This window comes from Somniosus microcephalus, chromosome 7 (assembly GCF_052327205.1).
Source record: "Somniosus microcephalus isolate GS21.2 chromosome 7, FLI_Smic_1.0, whole genome shotgun sequence".
NCBI classification, from domain to species: domain Eukaryota; kingdom Metazoa; phylum Chordata; class Chondrichthyes; order Squaliformes; family Somniosidae; genus Somniosus; species Somniosus microcephalus.
In genome coordinates, this window is record NC_140993.1 from 131,883,008 (window position 1) to 131,901,794 (window position 18,787).

An 18,787-nucleotide genomic window follows, 5' to 3' on the forward strand; every position below is an offset into this window, starting at 1 on the left:
CTGGTTAGACCTCAGCTGGAGTATTGTGTTCAATTCTGGGCACCACACTTTAGGAAGGATGTCAAGGCCTTCAAGAGGGTGCAGAAGAGATTTACTAGAATAGTACCAGGGATGAGGGACTTCAGTTATGTGGATAGATTGGAGAAGCTGGGGTTGTTCTCCTTAGAGCAGAGAAGATTAAGAGGACATTTGATAAAGGTGTTCAAAATCATGAATCGTTTTGATAGAGTAAATAAGGAGAAACTGTTTCCAGTGGCAGAAGGGTCAGTAACCAGAGGACATAGATTTAAAGTTATTGGCAAAATAATCAGAGGGCATGAGGAAACATTTCTTTACACAGCAAGTTGTTGTGATGTGGAATGCATTACCTGAAAGTGTGGTGGAGGCAGATTCAATAATAACATTCAAAAGAGAATTGGATAAGTACTTGAAGGGGAAAAAAATTACATGGCTATGGGAAAGAGTAGGGGAGTGGGATTAATTCAATAGCTCTACCAAAGAGCCAGCACAGGATTGATGGGATGAATGGCCTCCTTCTATGCTGTATCATTCTATGATTCTATGAGATTATGATATAGTGGCAATAACAGAGACCTAGCTCAAACAAGGGGAGGAATGGGCACAAAATTCCTGGCTACAATATATTCAGGAAATATAGGGAAGGAAAAGAAGGAGGGGGAGTGGCAGCATTGATCAAAGATACTGTTACAGTACTAGAAAAGGATGATGTACTTGAGGATTCAAAGACAGAATCTATTTGTTTAGAATTAAGGAACAATAGCTGGGTGTATACTATAGGCCACCAAATAGTTGGAAGGAGATAGAAGAGCAAATTTGTAGGCAAATTGCAGAAAGTTGCAAAATCTAATGAGGGACTTCAGTTAACCTAATATAGACTGGGAAAATAACAGTGTGAAGGGCAAAGAGGGGGAGGAATTCCTGAAATGTGTACAGGGGAACTGTCTTGATCAGTATGTTTTCAGCCCAACAAGGAAGCAAGCAGTAATGGACCTGGTTCTGGGAAATAAAGTGGGGCAAATGAATCATGTTTCAGTAGGGGAGCATTTGGGAAACAGTGATTACACAGGTTTAGAGTAGTTATGGAAAAGGACAAGGAAAGATTGGCAGGTAAAACGGATGTTCCGCCCCAAATAGGGCCCAGGCAAACAGGCAGTGAAGGCTGTGGCCCATTGTATCCGGGTCTCGACCTATTTCCCAGCCTTTAAACCACACTCCTGTCCAACTTATGGCAGGAGTGCATCAGAAGCCCCCCAGACCGTTGGGGGAGATGCCACTGTTGTTATTATAACTCATTAAATTACTGAGGCAAACATTTCCACTGTGTGTTATGATTTTGATGCACTTAACACACAGAGTAAATCTTCCTCCTCCATCACTAAATTCATATTGCAGAGCCTGTGAAACAAAACTGATTATGAAATTATTCAGAAAACAAACTTAACCAAAAAATATTCTCAATTAATTTAGAACTGCAGCTAAGCAGAGAATACCAAGAACTTCCATCCTGGCAACAGCTTAAATCAGGTACATTGATGGCCAATGCAAATCGTTTACTGTTTTTGTAAAATTAAAGTGACATGGCAATCCTTGATATTGGACGTTTCTCTTGATCCAGGAGGCAAATGGAAAATCTATCTGTCAAATCTCAATGACACAGCAAAATCAGTGAATAGAATTGATTTGGAAATGGTAATATATGGAACAATGAAAAAATCTAATCCTATTCCTTTGGCGACTGAACTATCTCGTTTTGTGGATTTTGTGACATTTGAGGTAAGTCATTAATTAATGCATACACTGCAGAATGGTATCTGTTTTTGTAATGTTAGTAAGGCCATTGGTAAACTGGAGTAGTGTAAGGACTGGATGAAATATGTCCTTATTTGCATATGGTATTTGTTTCTTTGAAGTAACTGTCATTTTGGCTCAGCTGGTAGCATTCTTTTCTCTGAGTTGTGCAGCAGGACTTGAACATATACAACAACAACATTATGCATTTATATAGCACCTTTAACGTAGTAAAATATCCCAAAGGCGCTTCACAGAAAATATATAAAGGCATTAATTCCACGTTCTCAGTGGAGAGCCACCCTGAAAGGGAGTGCAAGTCAGAGATAGGGTTACAACACTGTACTGCAAATTCTCCTACCCATACCTCCTTCAACCATGGCTCCCTACTGGGAATGTAGGAGCTGTGCATTTAGTCTGTAATCTAGGCTGATACTTCAGTGTAGTGCTGTCCCATCTGCATGATTTGGTGATTCTACTGGATAGTAAAGATTCTACACCACAATGTGAAGAAGAGCATAGAGTTCTCCTGATGTTCTGGCCAATATTTTTCCCTCAGCCAAACAACCAAAAAAAAAAAATGAGCCATTCATCTCATTGATGTTCCTGAGACTGTTGTGAAAATCGCTGCTGGGCTTGGCTGCATAATAGTAACTGCTTTTCAAAGCATTTCATTGAAGTAAAGTGCTTTGGCTGCTTCTGAGACATGATAAGGCACATATAATTGCAAGGTCTTTCTTTAATTGATTGAATAATTATTGCAGGTTGGAAGAATCTCCATAAAGCAGTTCAGCTGTCTTTGTTCTTTCTTAGGAATTTGGGGATAAAATAACAAAAATGATTAGTGTAATACAATAATTTTATGAAAGCCCCAAAAAACTCACATATTAAAATTAGAACTAACAACAACAACTTACATTGATATAGTGCCTTTAATGTAGAACAAAGTCCCAAAGCACTTCACAGAAAAAAATGAACACCAAGCTAATTTAAATTAGGAGGGAGAGGTGGGCTTTAAGCAGGGTATTAAAGGAGAGATGAAGGTGGAAAAGCAGAGGATTCTAGGAAGGGAATTTCAGAAATGGTGCCTGGTTAGCTGAAAGCATAGCCACCAATCATGGGGCAAATGGAGTGGGGGGGGGGGGAGCCACAAGAGGCAGAGGAAGAGAGTTTAGGGAATTGTGGGGCTGGATGAGATTGCAACAACAGATTACATCTATAAAGTACCTTTTAATGTAGAAAAACATCCCACGGTACTTCAGGGAAGCAAAAATTGACACTGAGATAAAGGAGATATTAGATGGGGTGACTAACAGCTTGGTCAATGTGGTACGTTTTCAGGAGGGTCTTAAAGGAGGCGAGAGAGGCGAAAAGGCAGTGAGGTTTAGGAAGGGAATTCCAGTGGCTGAAGGCACAACCACTAATGGTGAGGCAAAGGTTGTGTGGGATGCACAAGAGGCCAGAGTTGGAGGAACGCAGAATTATTAAAGGGGTGTAGGACTGTAGGAGTTACAGAGATAGGGAGGGGCAAGGCCATGAAAGGATTTGAACATGAGGATAAATTGTAGACATTGGGCGGACCAGGAGCCTATGTAGATGAGCGAGCACAGAGGTGATGGTTGAGCAGAATTTCATACAGGTTAAGAAATGGACAGCAGTGTTTTAGATGAGCTTGTGGGGGACAACAGTCTCCCGCGTAAAGAAATAGGCAACACAGCGAGCTACAAGAAATAGGTCTTTACTCCAATTCTCACAATACAGTACTGAATTCGTGAAGCCCGCGAACCTGTGATGACTCACAGATTGGTCACCTGCTGGAACCTGATTGGTTTTCCTTCTATCAGCAGCAGGCAAGTCTGAACGTACCTTATTCCTCTCAGCTTGCAACTGTCTTGTGGGGGGATGGGAATACAGCAGTTAAAAGGGGATTATACAGGTTTATCTACATACACACAGTGTTTCCCCAATGTGGCAACGCCACATACGCCCCCCCAGAATCCTCGTTAACTGTAAAAGTCAGTCTCTGCGGAGGTTTGACCAAGCGGCCGTAGCGGCTGTAGTAGCCATCTGGCGTGTGAGGAGGGCTGTCTGGGAGGTCGGCCGGTTGGTTCGTCGGCTGATCTGGCGGCTGGTCTGCCGGTGGGCTGGCTGGACGGGCTGCCGGCGAAGGTGGGGCGGCGGCCGGGAAGTAAGGTTCTGGCGTGTCTTGATCCTCTTGTGGGGCCGCCGCCAACGCGGGAGGTCTGCCCCGCCATGGGGGAAGAGCCGGCCGAAACGGGAAGCTGAGGTCCAGGTGCGCCGGTTTGAGGCGGTCTACTGAAATAAGGTCCGGCTTCCCGCCGACATCGATAAGAAAAGCTTTGTCCCCCGTCTCCAATACTGGGAAGGGGCCGGTGTATGGTGCCTGCAGCGGGCCTCTGTGCGCGTCCCGGCGCACGAAGACGAACTCTGCATGTCGTAAGTCTCGAGGCACGTAGGACGGCTGTGGGCCGTGTTGCGAAGTGGGCACTGGACGGAATTGCTGGGCCATGTCCTGGTGCAGGGAAAGCTGTCTGGCGGCCGACCACGGCTCCGTTGTCAGGGGGAGGAAGTCGCCTGGTACTCTAAGCGGTTGGCCGTAGACCATCTCGGCCGCAGAGGCGCGGAGGTCCTCTTTGGGCGCAGTACGCAATCCCAGGAGAACCCAGGGTAGTTTGTCGATCCAGCTGGTGTCGGCCAGGCTGGCGCGGAGGGAGGCTTTCAAAGAACGATGAAAGCGCTCGCAGAGCCCGTTGGCCTGTGGGTGGTAGGCTGTTGTCCTGTGCAACTTGGTGCCGAGGCCGGCGATGATGGCATTCCACAAGTGGGAGGTGAACTGGGGGCCTCTGTCCGAGGATATGTCGGTCGGCACGCCGAACCGGGCCACCCATGTCGAGACGAATGCTCGCGCGATGTCGGTCGTGGTGGTGGAGGCGAGGGGAACCACCTCGGGCCATCTGGTGGTGCGGTCGATGATCGTGAGCAGGTGTGTAAAACCGTGCGACAGCGGCAAAGGGCCTACCAGATCGACGTGGACGTGGTCGAAACGCCTCTCGGGCACCGGGAAACACTCCAATGGCGCCTTGGTGTACTGCTGGACCTTAGCGCGCTGACATGGCACGCATGTGTTGGTCCAGTCTCTCACATACTTGTGGAGTCCAGGCCAGACGAACTTGGCGGACATAAGTTTCTGAGACGCACGCATCCCTGGATGTGAAAGGCCGTGGATGATGTCGAAAACTCGCTTGCGCCAGGCGGATGGAACGACCGGCCTAGGCGAGGGGACTGAGACGTCGCACAGGAGGGTTGTGCCGGCTGCGTGGAAGTGAATGTCGGCCAGGGTGAGGCTGGTAGTTGACGTCCTGAGGGCCTGGATCTCCGCGTCAGCAGCCTGGTCTCTCGCCATGCTGGCGTAGTCGACGCCCAGGTGCACTGCGTGGAGCGAGGGTCTTGAGAGGCAGTCGGCCACCAAATTGTCCTTGTCGGCGACGTGGCGGGTGTCCGTGGTGAACTCCGAGATGAAGTTGAGTTGGCGCTGTTGGCGCGCGGACCAGGGTTCGGTTACTTTGGCCATGGCGAAAGTGAGCGGCTTGTGGTCCACGAATGCAGTGAACGGCCGGCCTTCCAGAAGGAAACGGAAGTGCCGGATTGCCAGGAACAGGGCCAGGAGCTCTCTGTTGAACGTGCTGTAGGCCTGCTCGTTCTTGCGCAGCTGTCGGTTGAAAAATGCCAGTGGCTGCCACGTGCCTTCGACCCACTGTTGCTGGACGGCGCCGACGGCGTAATCTGAGGCGTCCGTGGTGAGGGCGGTCTTGGCGCCCGGGATGGGGTGGGCCAGTAGTGTGGCGTTGGCCAAGGCGCTTTTGGTCTGGTGGAAGGCTGTCGCAGTCTCGCTGGACCAGGTGAGTTGCTCTTTGCCCGTTTTGCCCCTGGTGGCTTCGTAGAGGGGGCGCATGAGTGCGGCGGCCTTGGGCACGAACCGGTGATAGAAATTGACCATCCCCAAAAATTCCTGCAGCGCCTTAACCGAGGTGGGCTGGGGAAAGTCCGCCACCGCCTGCACCTTGGAAGGTAGGGGAATGGCTCCCCTTGGCGAGATTCTGTGGCTGAGAAAGTCAATTTGGGCTGCTCCGAACTGGCATTTGGCCGGGTTGACGATTAACCCGTGTTGGCTGAGGTGCTGGAAAAGGGAGCGCAAATGCGCGATGTGCTCGGCCTTGCTGGTACTGGCCACGAGGATATCGTCCAGATAGACGAACAGGAAGTTCAGGTCCCGTAGGACTGAGTCCATGAGCCGTTGGAAGGCCTGTGCGGCGTTCTTAAGCCCGAAGGGCATGCGCAGGAACTCGAACAGTCCGAAGGGGGTGATGACCGCCGTCTTCTGGACGTCTGCGTGGTGGACGGGGACCTGATGGTAGCCGCGAATCAGGTCGACCTTGGAAAAGACGGACTTTCCTGCTAGGTGTGCCGAGAAGTCTTGGATGTGCGGAATGGGGTATCTATCGGGCGTGGTGGCATCGTTGAGCCGTCTGTAGCCGCCGCAGGGGCGCCAGCTACCACCCGGCTTGGGCACAATGTGGAGGGGGGACGACCAAGGGCTGTTCGAGCGGCGGATGATGCCCAGTTTTTCCATCGTGGCGAATTCTTCCTTGGCCACTGCCATCTTGGCTGGGTCCAGGCGTCTGGCTCGAGCGAACACTGGTGGTCCCATAGTGGCGATGTGGTGCTCGACCCCATGCTTGGCTGCCGCGGCTGAGAAGGTCAGTTGTGTGAGCCTCGGGAAATCTGCGAGTAGGCGGGCGTAGTCGTCATGCGCCGGGGCGGAGCAGGACCCGACGAGGGCCGGGTTGTTGCTCTGCTGGCAGGCCAGTGAAGCGAAAGTTGCTGCGTCGATCAGGCGCCTGTCGCGGACGTCGACCAGGAGTCCGTGGGCGCAAAGAAAATCGGCGCCCAGCAAAGGATGTGCCACCGAGGCTGTCACGAAATCCCACGTAAATCGCTGGCCGTTGAAACAAACCTCGGCCCGTCGCTTTCCGAAAGTAGCCATGGCTGCGCCATTTGCCGCCACGAGGGGTGGGCCGCTGCGGCCTGCCTGGATGTCGAGCTGGGATGCAGGAATTATGCTGCATTGGGCTCCGGCGTCGCAAAGGAATCTGCGCCCTGAAAGAGAGTCGGTTATGTACAGCAGTTTACCTGCGGTGCCGATGGCCATCGTGGCGGCGGGGGTGCGGTCGAGCGGGCCTAGGCGGCGGCGCGGGGCTGTTGCGTTGGACCGGGCGGCCATCTTGGTTTGATCGAAAGAGCAGGGTGCTCTGCAGCGTTGGGCCTTGTGGCCGAAACGCGCGTGGTAGTAGCATAGTTCTGCGGCCTGGCATGGCGGCGCGCGCTCGGTGGTGTCGGGGAGCCTCGCGGCTGCACAGCCGAGTTGGGCAACGGCGAAAACTTTGTCCGCAGCGGCTGCCAGTTGTACGCAGTCCGTGATCGGGGACCCCGCGAGGGCAGTCTGTACCTGCTGAGGAAGCAGGCTGAGGAAAAGGGCCCGAAACAAAAAGCACTGCGGTTCAGAGCCCAGGAGCGCAAGCATCCAGCTCATCAACTGGGTCAGGGTAGAATCGCCGAGGCCTGGTAGTGAGAGAAGCCTGCGGGCCCTCTCCTCCTTGGACAGGCCGTAAGCCTGCAGCAAGCGGCCCTTAATGGTTGAGTACTTGCCGGTCTGTGGTGGGTTCCCCAGCAGGTCGAGAACTTCGGCGGCGGTAGAGCTTGCTAGTGCTGAGACTACGTGGAGGTACCTTTCTTCATCGTCTTGAACCCTGCGAAGGGTGAATTGGGCCTCCGAGTGCGCGAACCAAGCTGGTGCTTGGTGTTCCCAGAAGGTGGGGAGCTTCAAGGACGCGGCGCCGGCCGACATCAGGCTGCTGCTGGTTGCCATCGGGTCATTGCTGGCCTCTGTAGGGCTGCGTGAGTCGGGGGCTTCGGCCGCCGACATTCGGGGTCACCAATGTGGGGGACTACGGTCTCCCGCGTAAAGAAATAGGCAACACAGCGAGCTACAAGAAATAGGTCTTTACTCCAACTCTCACAATACAGTACTGAATTCGTGAAGCCCGCGAACCTGTGATGACTCACGGATTGGTCACCTGCTGGAACCTGATTGGTTTTCCTTCTATCAGCAGCAGGCAAGTCTGAACGTGCCTTATTCCTCTCAGCTTGCAACTGTCTTGCGGGGGGATGGGAATACAGCAGTTAAAAGGGGATTATACAGGTTTATCTACATACACACAGTGTTTCCCCAATGTGGCAACGCCACAAGCTGAAGATTATGGAGGGTGGAGCATGAGAGGCTAGCCAGAACAGCATTGGCACAGTCGAAGCTGGAGTTGGCAAAGGCATGGATAATGGTTTCAGCAGCACATGGGCTGAGGCAGGGCTGGAGATGGGCAATGTTATGAAGGTGGAAATAGACAGGCTTGATAATGGAGAGGATACAGGGTTGAAAGCTCAGCTCACATTTAAATAGGACGCTGAGGGGCAAACAATCTGTTTCAACCTGAGGCAGTGGCCAGGGAGAAGGATGGAATTAGAGGTGAGGGAACGGATTTTGTGGGAGGACCAAAGATGATGACTTCAGTCTTCCTAATATTTAACTGAGGAAATTATGGCTCATCCAGAACTGGATGCCGGACAAGCAGGTTGACAAGATAGAGGCAGTGGAGAAGTCAAGAAAGATGGTAGAAAGAAAGCATATATATGGCACTTGTCTTCGGATGATGAGAACAAGGGGCAGCATGTAGATGAGGAATAGGAGAGGGCTAAGGATAGATCCTTGGGGGACCACGCAGGTAATGGTGCAGGAGCAGGAAGAGAAGCCATTGCTCTGGCTACAATTGGTTTCACTCTTACTGACCCAATCAAGGGCAGACCCACTCAGCTGGAGGAGGATGGTGTGGTCAACAATGTCAAAGGCTAAAGACAGGTCGAGAAGGATGAGGAGGGATAGTACACCATGGTCACAGTCACAGAGAATGTAATTGGTGACTTTGATTAGAGCCATTTCAGTGCTCTGTCGGAGGTGGAAATGGAGATAGGGAGGTGTAAAACCATGAAGGAATTTAAACATGAATAACAATTTTAAATTGGCGGCACTGGGGAATGGAAGCTAGTATTATCATTGAGAACAGGCGTGATGAGAGAGTGGGTCTTGTTGTGGGTTGGGATACAGGCAGCAGAGTTTTAGATGAGCTGGAACTTGCAGAGGGTGGAGGATTGAAGACCAGTCAGGAGAGCACTGGGATAGTTGAATCTTGAAGTGACAAAGTCATGGATAAGGGTATGAGCAACAGATGGACTGTGGTAGGGGCGGAGGTAGATGATTTTACAGAGGTGCATGTAGACGGTCTTTGTGATGGAGAGAATATGAGGTCAGAAGCTAAGCTTAAGGTTGAATAGAAGGCCGAGGTTGAAAACAGTACGGTTCAACTTAAGACACTGACTGGAGAGGGGCATAGAATCATTGGCAAGAGTATGGTGCTTGTGGTGGGGCCAAAGACAATGGCCGGAATTTTCCTTACCTTGGTGGGTCTGGTGCGGCCGGTGTCCATGGCGGGTCCCAACCCCGCTGCTGGCTCCATCCCGCTGCAGAAAATGAACTTACCTTAATGGGGCCTATTAAGCCCGCCCAGCGTGTTACCCGGCCCAATTAGATGGAGCGGGTATAGTGACCTCATTCATGACACGTTTTAAGCCAGGATCCTTAAAGGGACCATGGCCCCATTAAATTTTACGTTTAATCTAACATAATGAGTGTTGAATCTTTACTCTACAATAATATAAGGCCATCTGCTACCTCCCCCACTGAAAGTCAGCAGCCTTCCACCAACCACGCTGCAGCCACTGGGGTAGCACAGAGTGACATCGCTAGGATAGGCAAAGGCACACACAAGACAGTCACTAAGGAAATGCACAAGGGTGATTAGTTGATTATTTGATGTAATATTGGATGCATATATGAATAAAGTTGGATTGGAAAGTTGTGCTTTGTAGTGGCTTTTGTTTCAGCATTGTGGCCAATAGTATGCTGTGATAGTCAGTAACAGAGGGATGTTAAGCTGTGGGACAAATGTTGAAAGGGGAATTGGGTTTGTGGTCACTGGTACCGCAGGCGGATGATTTGATTCCGGATATCCCAACCAGAAGGGGGCTGTCTGGGTTGCCTCCTTCCTTCAGCTTCCTCCTTTTCTGCTTCCACCTCTTCCCTCTGCGAGCAGCTTGCCCCCTTTGCTGTCTCTGTTTCATCTCCATATGATGTTGCCGCCCAAGAGGGACTGCAACTAGAGCCCCCAGGACTGTGAGCAAGTGGTGTTCTCGGAGCCCTTGCTTTAACATCCAAAACCTTGCAAGCGTCCAGCAGCACTCCCAGTACACTTTAACAACTTCTTAAAGGTATTGCACCAAGCCACTACTCCAATTAAATATTAAAAAAACACTCCAAAAGTTGAAATCGACTCTTACCTGAAAGATCAGGGAACGGTCGCATAGTGGTTATGTCACTGGGCTAGTAATCCATGTAGACCTGGACTAATGATCCAGCGACGTGAGTTCAAATCCCACCATGGCAGCTGGGGAATTTAAATTCAGTTAATTAAATAAATCTGGAATAAAAAGCTAGTATCAGTAATGGTAACCATGAAACTATTGGATTGTTGTAAAAACCCAGGGAAGGAAATCTGTCCTTACCTGGTCTGGCCTATATGTGACTCCAGACCCACAGCAATGTGGTTGACTCTTAACTCCATTTGAAATGGCCTAGCAAGCCACTCAGTTGTAACAAACCGCTACTGAAACACCATAATAAGAATGAAACCGGACGGACCACCCGGCTACGGACACGGCAGCGGCACACCCAATCGACCCTGCAACATAGAGTCATAGAGTCATAGAGTTTTACAGCACAGAAAGAGGCCCTTCGGCCCATCGTGTCTGCGCCGCCCATCCATCCCTGTCCAGTCTAATCCCATTTTCCAGCATTTGGTCCATAGCCTTGTATGCAATGGCATTTCAAGTGCTCATCCAAATGCTTCTTGAATGTTGTGAGGGTTCCTGCCTCTACCACCCTTTCAGGCAGTGAGTTCCAGATTCCAACCACCCTCTGGGTGAAAAAGTTCCTCCTCAAATCCCCTCTAAATCTCCTGCCCCTTACCCTGAATCTATGCCCCCTTGTTATTGACCCCCCTACTAAGGGGAAAAGTTCCTCTTTATCTACCCTATCTATGCCCCTCATCATTTTGTACACCTCAATTAGGTCCCCCCTCAGCCTTCTCTGCTCCAAGGAAAACAACCCCAGCCTGTTTAGTCTTTCTTCATAGCTGAGGCGCTCCATCCCAGGTAACATCCTGGTGAATCTTCTCTGCACCCTCTCCAAAGCAATCACATCCTTCCTATAGTGAGGCGACCAGAACTGCACACAGTACTCCAGCTGTGGCCTCACCAGCGTTTTGTACAGCTCCATCATAACCTCCCTGCTCTTATATTCTATGCCTCGGCTAATGAAGCCATGGTGTGGAGATGCCGGAGTTGGACTGGGGTGGACAAATGTAAGAAGTCACACAACACCAGGTTATAGTCCAACAGCTTTATTTGAAATCACAAGCTTTCGGAGCGCTGCTCCTTCTTCAGGTGAAGTGGAGAAATGCATAAAGACACAGCTTATATAGTCAGAGAATCATGTCAGATGTTTACAGGTAACCTTTCCAACTGCCATTTATCGCACCTTGGCAGAGAGATAATCACAGCAGTCAAAGGTGTGAATGGTGTCCAAACAGGTCAGTCAGGGAAACATTACATCAAAGAACAATGAGGTGGGGTCACAAGGGGTCAAATATTGCAGATGCTGGGGTCTGTATGAAAAGCAAAAAAACAGACAAAAAACATTTTTTTTGGCTGGAAATCACAGCAGGTCCGGCCACATCTGTGTAGAGAGAACAAGCCAATGTCGACTCGAGTCTGGATGACCCTGCATCAGGTGGGGTTACATGTAGCGTGACATGAACCCAAGATCTCGGTTGAGGCCGTCCTCATGAGTGCGGAACTTGGCTATCAGTTTCTGCTCGACGATTTTGCGTTGTCGTGTGTCTCGAAGGCCACTTGGAGAATGCTTACCCGAAGATCGGAGGCTGAATGTCCTTGACTGCTGAAGTGTTCCCCGACTGGGAGGGAACATTCCTGCCTGGTGATTGTTGCGCGGTGTCCGTTCATCCGTTGTCGCAGTGTCTGCATGGTCTCGCCGATGTACCATGCTCCGGGGCATCCTTTCCTGCAACGTATGAGGTAGACAACGTTGGCCGAGTCACATGAGTATGTACCATGTACCTGGTGGGTGGTGTCCTCACGTGTGATGATGGTATCTGTGTTGATGATCTGGCATGTCTTGCAGAGGTTGCTGTGGCAGGGTTGTGTGGTGTCGTGGTCGCTGTTCTCCTGAAAGCTGGGTAATTTGCTGCGAACGATGGTCTGTTTGAGGTTAGGCGGCTGTTTGAAAGCGAGTAGTGGAGGCGTGGGGATGGCCTTAGCGAGGTGTTCGTCATCATCGATGACATGTTGAAGGCTGCGAAGAACATGGCGTAGTTTCTCCGCTCCGGGGAAGTACTGGACGACGAAGGGTACTCTGTTGGTTGTGTCCCGTGTTTGTCTTCTGAGGAGGTCTATGCGATTTTTCGCTGTGGCCCGTCGGAACTGTCGATCGACGAGTCGAGCGTCATATCCCGTTCTTACAAGGGCGTCTTTCAGTGTCTGTAGGTGTCCATCGTGTTCCTCCTCGTCTGAGCAGATCCTGTGTATTCGCAGGGCTTGCCCATAGGGGATGGCTTCTTTAACGTGGTTAGGGTGGAAGCTGGAGAAGTGAAGCATCGTGAGGTTGTCCGTGGGCTTGCGGTAGAGTGAAGTGCTGAGGTGTCCGTCTTTGATGGAGATTCGTGTGTCCAGGAATGAGACTGATTCTGAGGAGTAGTCCATGGTGAGTTTGATGGTGGGATGGAACTTGTTGATGTTATCGTGTAGTCTTTTCAGTGATTCTTCGCCGTGGGTCCATAGGAAGAAAATGTCGTCGATGTATCTGGTGTATAGCGTTGGTTGGAGATCCTGTGCAGCGAAGAAGTCTTGCTCGAACTTGTGCATGAAGATGTTTGCGTATTGGGGTGCGAATTTGGTCCCCATGGCTGTTCCGTGTGTTTGGGTAAAGAACTGGTTGTCGAAGGTGAAGACATTGTGGTCAAGGATGAAGCGGATGAGTTGTAGGATGGCGTCTGGAGATTGGCTGTTGTTGGTGTTGAGTACTGAGGCTGTCGCAGCGATGCCGTCATCGTGGGGGATACTGGTGTAGAGTGCCGAGACGTCCATCGTGGCGAGGAGTGTTCCTGGTTCAACTGGTCCGTGGGTGCTGAGCCTCTGTAAGAAGTCTGTAGTGTCGCGACAGAAGCTGGGGGTTCCCTGTACGATGGGTTTCAGGATGCCCTCGACATATCCAATGAAGGCAAGTATCCCATATGCCTTTTTAACCACCTTATCTACCTGTTCCGCTGCCTTCAGAGATCTATGTACATGTACACCAAGGTCCCTCTGACCCTCTGTACTTCCTAGGGTCCTACCACTCATTGTGTATTCCCTTGCCTTATTTGTCCATCCAAAATGCATCACCTCGCACTTTTCAGGGTTAAATTCCATTTGCCACTTTTCCGCCCATCTGACCAACCCGTTTATATCGTCCTGTAGCCTGAGGCTTTCCTCCTCGCAATTTACCACCCCACCAATTTTCGTGTCATCTGCGAACTTACTGATCATACCTTTTACATTCTCATCCAAATCATTTATGTAGCTCACAAACAACAAGGGACCCAGCACCGATCCCTGAGGTACCCCACTGGACACAGGCTTCCAGTCACAAAAGCATCCTTCGACCATCACCCTCTGCCTCCTGCCACTCAGCCAGTTTAGGATCCAACGCGCCAAGGCACCCTGGATCCCATGGGCTCTTACCTTCTTGACCAGTCTCCTATGCGGGACTTTGTCAAAAGCTTTACTGAAGTCCATGTAAACCACATCCACAGCATTTCCCTCATCCACACACCTAGTCACCCCCTCGAAAAATTCAATCAGATTTGTCAGACATGATTTACCCTTGACAAAGCCATGCTGACTATCCCCGATTAATCCTTGCCTCTCCAAGTGGAGACTAATTTTGTCCCTCAGAATTTTTTCCAATAATTTCCCTACCACAGATGTTAGGCTCACTGGCCTGTAATTCGCTGGTTTATCCCTGCTACCCTTCTTGTATAATGGTACTACATTAGCTGTTCTCCAGTCCTCTGGTACATCCCCTGTGGCCAGAGAGGTTCTGAAAATTTGTGTCAGAGCCCCTGCAATCTCCTCCTTTGCCTCCCACAGCAGCCTGGGATACATCTCGTCCGGGCCTGGGGATTTATCCACTTTTTGGCCTGCTAAAACCGCTAGCACCTCCTCCCTCTCGATGCTAATATGTTCAAGTATGTCACAGTCCCCTTGCCCGATTTCTATGTCTGCATCGTCTCTCTCCATAGTGAACACAGATGCAAAAAATTCATTTAAAACCCCGCCTACATCATCTGGCTCTACACACAGATTGCCACTTTGGTCCCTAATGGGCCCTACCCTTTCCCTGGTTATCCTCTTGCCCTTAATATACTTATAAAACATCTTAGGATTTTCCTTTATTTTGCTCGCCAGTGTTATTTCATGGCCCCTCCTCGCCCTCCTAATTTCTTTTTTAAGTATGCCCCTGCACTTTTTATACTCCTCTAGGGCTTCTTCCGTCTTTAGTCTTTTGTAACTGCCAAAAGCCCCCCTTTTATTTCTAATGCATTTTTGTATATCCCTTGTCATCCAAGGTTCCCTTTGCTTGTTGGTCCCACCCTTGACCTTTACAGGAACATGTTGGCGTTGTACTCTCTCTATTTCCCTTCTGAAAGTCTCCCACTGTCTTGATGTGGATTTTCCTATAAGTAGCTGCTCCCAGTCCACTTTGGCCAGATCCTGCCTTATCATATTAAAATCGGCCTTCCCCCAATTTAGAACCCTTATTTCCGGGCCGTCTTTGTCTTTTTCCATGACCACCTTAAATCTCACCGAATTATGGTCACTGTCGCCAAAATGCTCTCCTACTGACACTTCCACCACTTGCCCGGCTACATTCCCCAGAATTAGGTCCAGTATCGCCCCCTCTCTTGTAGGACTTTCTACATGTTGGCTCAAAAAGCTCTCCTGGATGCACTTTAAGAATTCTGCACCCTCTAAACCTTTCACACTCTGACTATCCCAATTAATATTGGGGAAGTTGAAATCCCCCACTATTATTACCCTATTATTTTCGCACTTTTCTGAGATTTGCCTACATATCTGTTCCTCTATCTCCCCCTGACTGTTTGGGGGCCTATAGTACACTCCCAGCAAAGTGCTTGCCCCCTTTTTGTTTTTAAGTTCTACCCATATGGCCTCATTAGAGGAACCCGCTAATATATCATCCCTCCTTACAGCAGTAATTGACTCCTTAATTAATATTGCAACACCCCCTCCCCTTTTACACCCCCCTCTGTCTCGCCTGAAGATTCTATACCCCGGAATATTGAGCTGCCAGTCCTGACCCTCCCTCAACCATGTCTCCGTGACAGCAACAATATCGTACTCCCATGTGTTCAACAACAACTTCAGTTCATCCACCTTATTTGCAAGACTCCTTGCATTAAAATAAATGCCTTCCAGCCCTGCCATATTCCCTTTTGCCTTCACATGTTTGCTGTGCCTTGTTTTTTTCTCTGTATTTGGCTGTAAATCACCCCCTGCTATAGCTCCACTCTGTACCCCATCCCCCTGCCAAGTTAGTTTAAACCCCCCCCCCAGCAGTGCTAGCAAACCTCCCCGCAAGGATATTGGTTCCCCTCTGGTTCAGGTGTAAACCGTCCGACTTGTACAAGTCCCACCTTTCCCAGAAGCAGACCCAGTGATCCAGGAAACTAAAGCCCTCCCTCCTGCACCATCCCTTTAGCCACGCATTCATCTGTTCTATCTTCCCATTCCTATACTCACTAGCACGTGGCACCGGGAGTAATCCAGAGATTACAACCTTTGAGGTCCTGCTCTTTAATCCTTCACCTAGCTCCCTAAATTCTTGCTGCAGGACCTCATCCCTCTTTTTACCTATGTCGTTGGTACCAATGTGGAGCACGACCCCTGGCTGTTCACCCTCCCCCTCCAGGGGGGGACTTGTGCCAGAATTGGGAGAGCTGTCCTACAGACTAGTCAAGCCTGACACAGTCATTACTCACAGAATCATACCTTTCAGCCAATGTCTCAGATTCCTTCATCACCATCCCTGGGCATGTCCTGTCCCACCGGCAGGACAGACCCACCAGGGGTGGCGACACAGAGGTATACAGTCAGAAAGGAGTGGCCCTGGGAGTCCTCAACATTGACTCTGGACCCCATTAAGTCTCATGGCTTCCGGTCAAGCATGGGCACGGAAACCTTCTGCTGATTACCACTTACCGCCCTCCCTCAGGTGATGAATCAGTACTCCTCCATGTTGAACACCACTTCGAAGAAGCACTGAGAGTAGTAAAGGCACAGACTTCAATGTCCATCAGCAAGAGTGGCTCGGTAGCACCACTACTGGCTGAGTCCTGAAGGACATAGCTGCCAGTCTGGATCTGTGACAGGTGGTGAAAGAACCAACACGAGGGAAAAAACCTACTTGACCTCATCCTCACCAACCTACCTGTCGCAGATGCATCTGTCCATGATAGTATTAGCAGTGACCACCGCACATTCATTGTGGAGACTAAGTCCCGTTTTCACACTGAGGACATCCTCCATCGTGTTGTGCGGCACTACCACTGTGCTAAATGGGATAGATTCAGAACAGACCTAGCAGCTCAAAACTGGGCATCCATGAGGCGCTGTGGGCCATCAGCAGCAGCACCGCCCGGCATATCTCTCACTCTACCATTACCATTAAGCCAGGGGACCAACCCTGGTTCAATAAGGAGTGTAGAAGAGCATGCCAGGAGCAGCACCAGGCGTACCTAAAAATGAGGTGCCAACCTGGGGAAGCTGCAACACAGGACTACATGCATGCTAAAAAGTGGAAGCAGCATGCTATAGACAGGGCTAAGTGATCCCACAATCAATGGATCAGATCAAAGCTCTGCAGTCCTGCCACATCCAGTCGTGAATGGTGGTGGACTATTAAACAACTGACGGAAGGAGGAGGCTCCATGAATATCCCCATCCTCAATGATGGTGCAGCACATGAGTGCAAAAGACAAGGCTGAAACGTTTGCAACCATCTTCAGCCAGAAGTGCCGAGTGGATGATCCATATCGCCCTACTCCTGAGGTCCCCCCCATCATAGAAGCCAGTCTTCAGCCAATTCGATTCACTCCACGTGATATCAAGAAAGGGCTGAGCCCACTGGATACAGCAAATGTTATGGGCCCAGACAACATCCCTGCTATTGTGCTGAAGACTTGTACTCCAGAACTAGCCGTGCTTCTAGCCAAGCTGTTCCTTTACAGCTACAACAATGTCATCTTTCCGACAATGTGGAAATCAAGGTGTGTTCTGTCCACAAAAAGCAGGACAAATCCAATCTGGCTAATTACCGCCCCATCAGTCTACTCTCAATCATCAGCAAAGTGATGGAAGGTGTCATCAACAGTGCTATCAAGTGGCACTTACTCACTAAAACTGAAGTCAATGGGAATCGGGGGGAAACCCTCCACTGGATGGAGACATACCTGCATAAAGGAAGATGGTTGTGGTGGTTGAAGGTCAATCATCACAGCCCCAGGACATTGCAGCAGGCGTTCTTCAGGGCAGTGTCCTGGTCTCAACCATCTTCAGCTGCTTCATCAATGACCTTCCCTCCAACATAAGGTCAGAAATGGGGTTGTTCGCTGATGACTGCACAGTGTTCAGCGCCATTCACAACTCTTCAGATAATGAAGCAGTCCATGCCAGCATGCAGCAAGACCTGGATGACATTCAGGCTTGGGCTGATAAGTGGCAGGTAACATTCGTGCCACAGAAATACCAGGCAATGACTATCTCCAACAAGCGAGACTCTAACCACTGCCCCTTGACATTCAACGGCATTACCATTACCGAATTCCCCACCATCAACATCTTGGGGGTTACCATTGACCAGTAACTTAACTGGACCAGCCACATAAATACTGTGGCAACAAGAGCAGGTCAGAGGCTAGGTATTCTGTGGCGAGTGTCTCACCGCCTGACTCCCCAAAGCCTTTACACCATCTACAAGGCACAAGTAAGGAGTGTGATGGAACACTCTCCACTTGCCTGGATGAGTGAAGCTACAACAACACTCAAGAAGCTTGATACTATCCAGGACAAAGCAGCCCGCTTGATTGGCACCCCATCCACCACCTTAAACATTCACTCCCTTCACCACCGGTGTACCATGGCTGCAGTGTGTACCAGCTACAAGATGCACTGCAGCAACTCACCAAGGCTTCTTCGGCAGCGCCTCCCAAACCTGCGACCTCTTCCACCTGGAAGGAAAAGGGCAGCAGGCGCATAGGAACACCAGCACCTCCAAGTTCCCCTTCAAGTCACACACCATCCTGACTTAGAAGTATATCGCTGATCCTTTATCGTTGCTGGGTTAAAATACTGGAACTCCCTCCCTAACAGCACTGTGGGAGTACCTTCACCACACGGACTGCAGCGGTTCAAGAAGGCGGCTCACCACCCCCTTCTCAAGGGCAATTCGGGATGGGCAATAAATGCTGGCCTTGCCAGCAAAGACCACATCCCATAAATGAATAAAAAAATTTTTTAAAGGTATGTGTCCCTATAAGAAGCGCTGACAGCGTCTCTGTACCTGCCTTCGGTCGCCTGAGGAAGAGAGTGTTTG

At 50.1% G+C, this 18,787-nt stretch overlaps 1 protein-coding gene across 1 annotated transcript in view; it reads left to right on the plus strand.

Annotated features, from left to right (window-relative positions):
* The first annotated feature begins 1,632 nt into the window (after nucleotides 1-1,632).
* LOC147114889 (uncharacterized) overlaps nucleotides 1,633-18,787 on the plus strand; it is a 90,996-nt gene continuing 73,841 nt past the window's right edge. Inside the window, exon 1 of the mRNA XM_085992119.1 lies at nucleotides 1,633-1,794. Coding sequence (XP_085848245.1) covers nucleotides 1,708-1,794 — 87 coding nt within the window. The 5' untranslated portion in view covers nucleotides 1,633-1,707. The remainder of the gene's footprint in view (nucleotides 1,795-18,787) is intronic.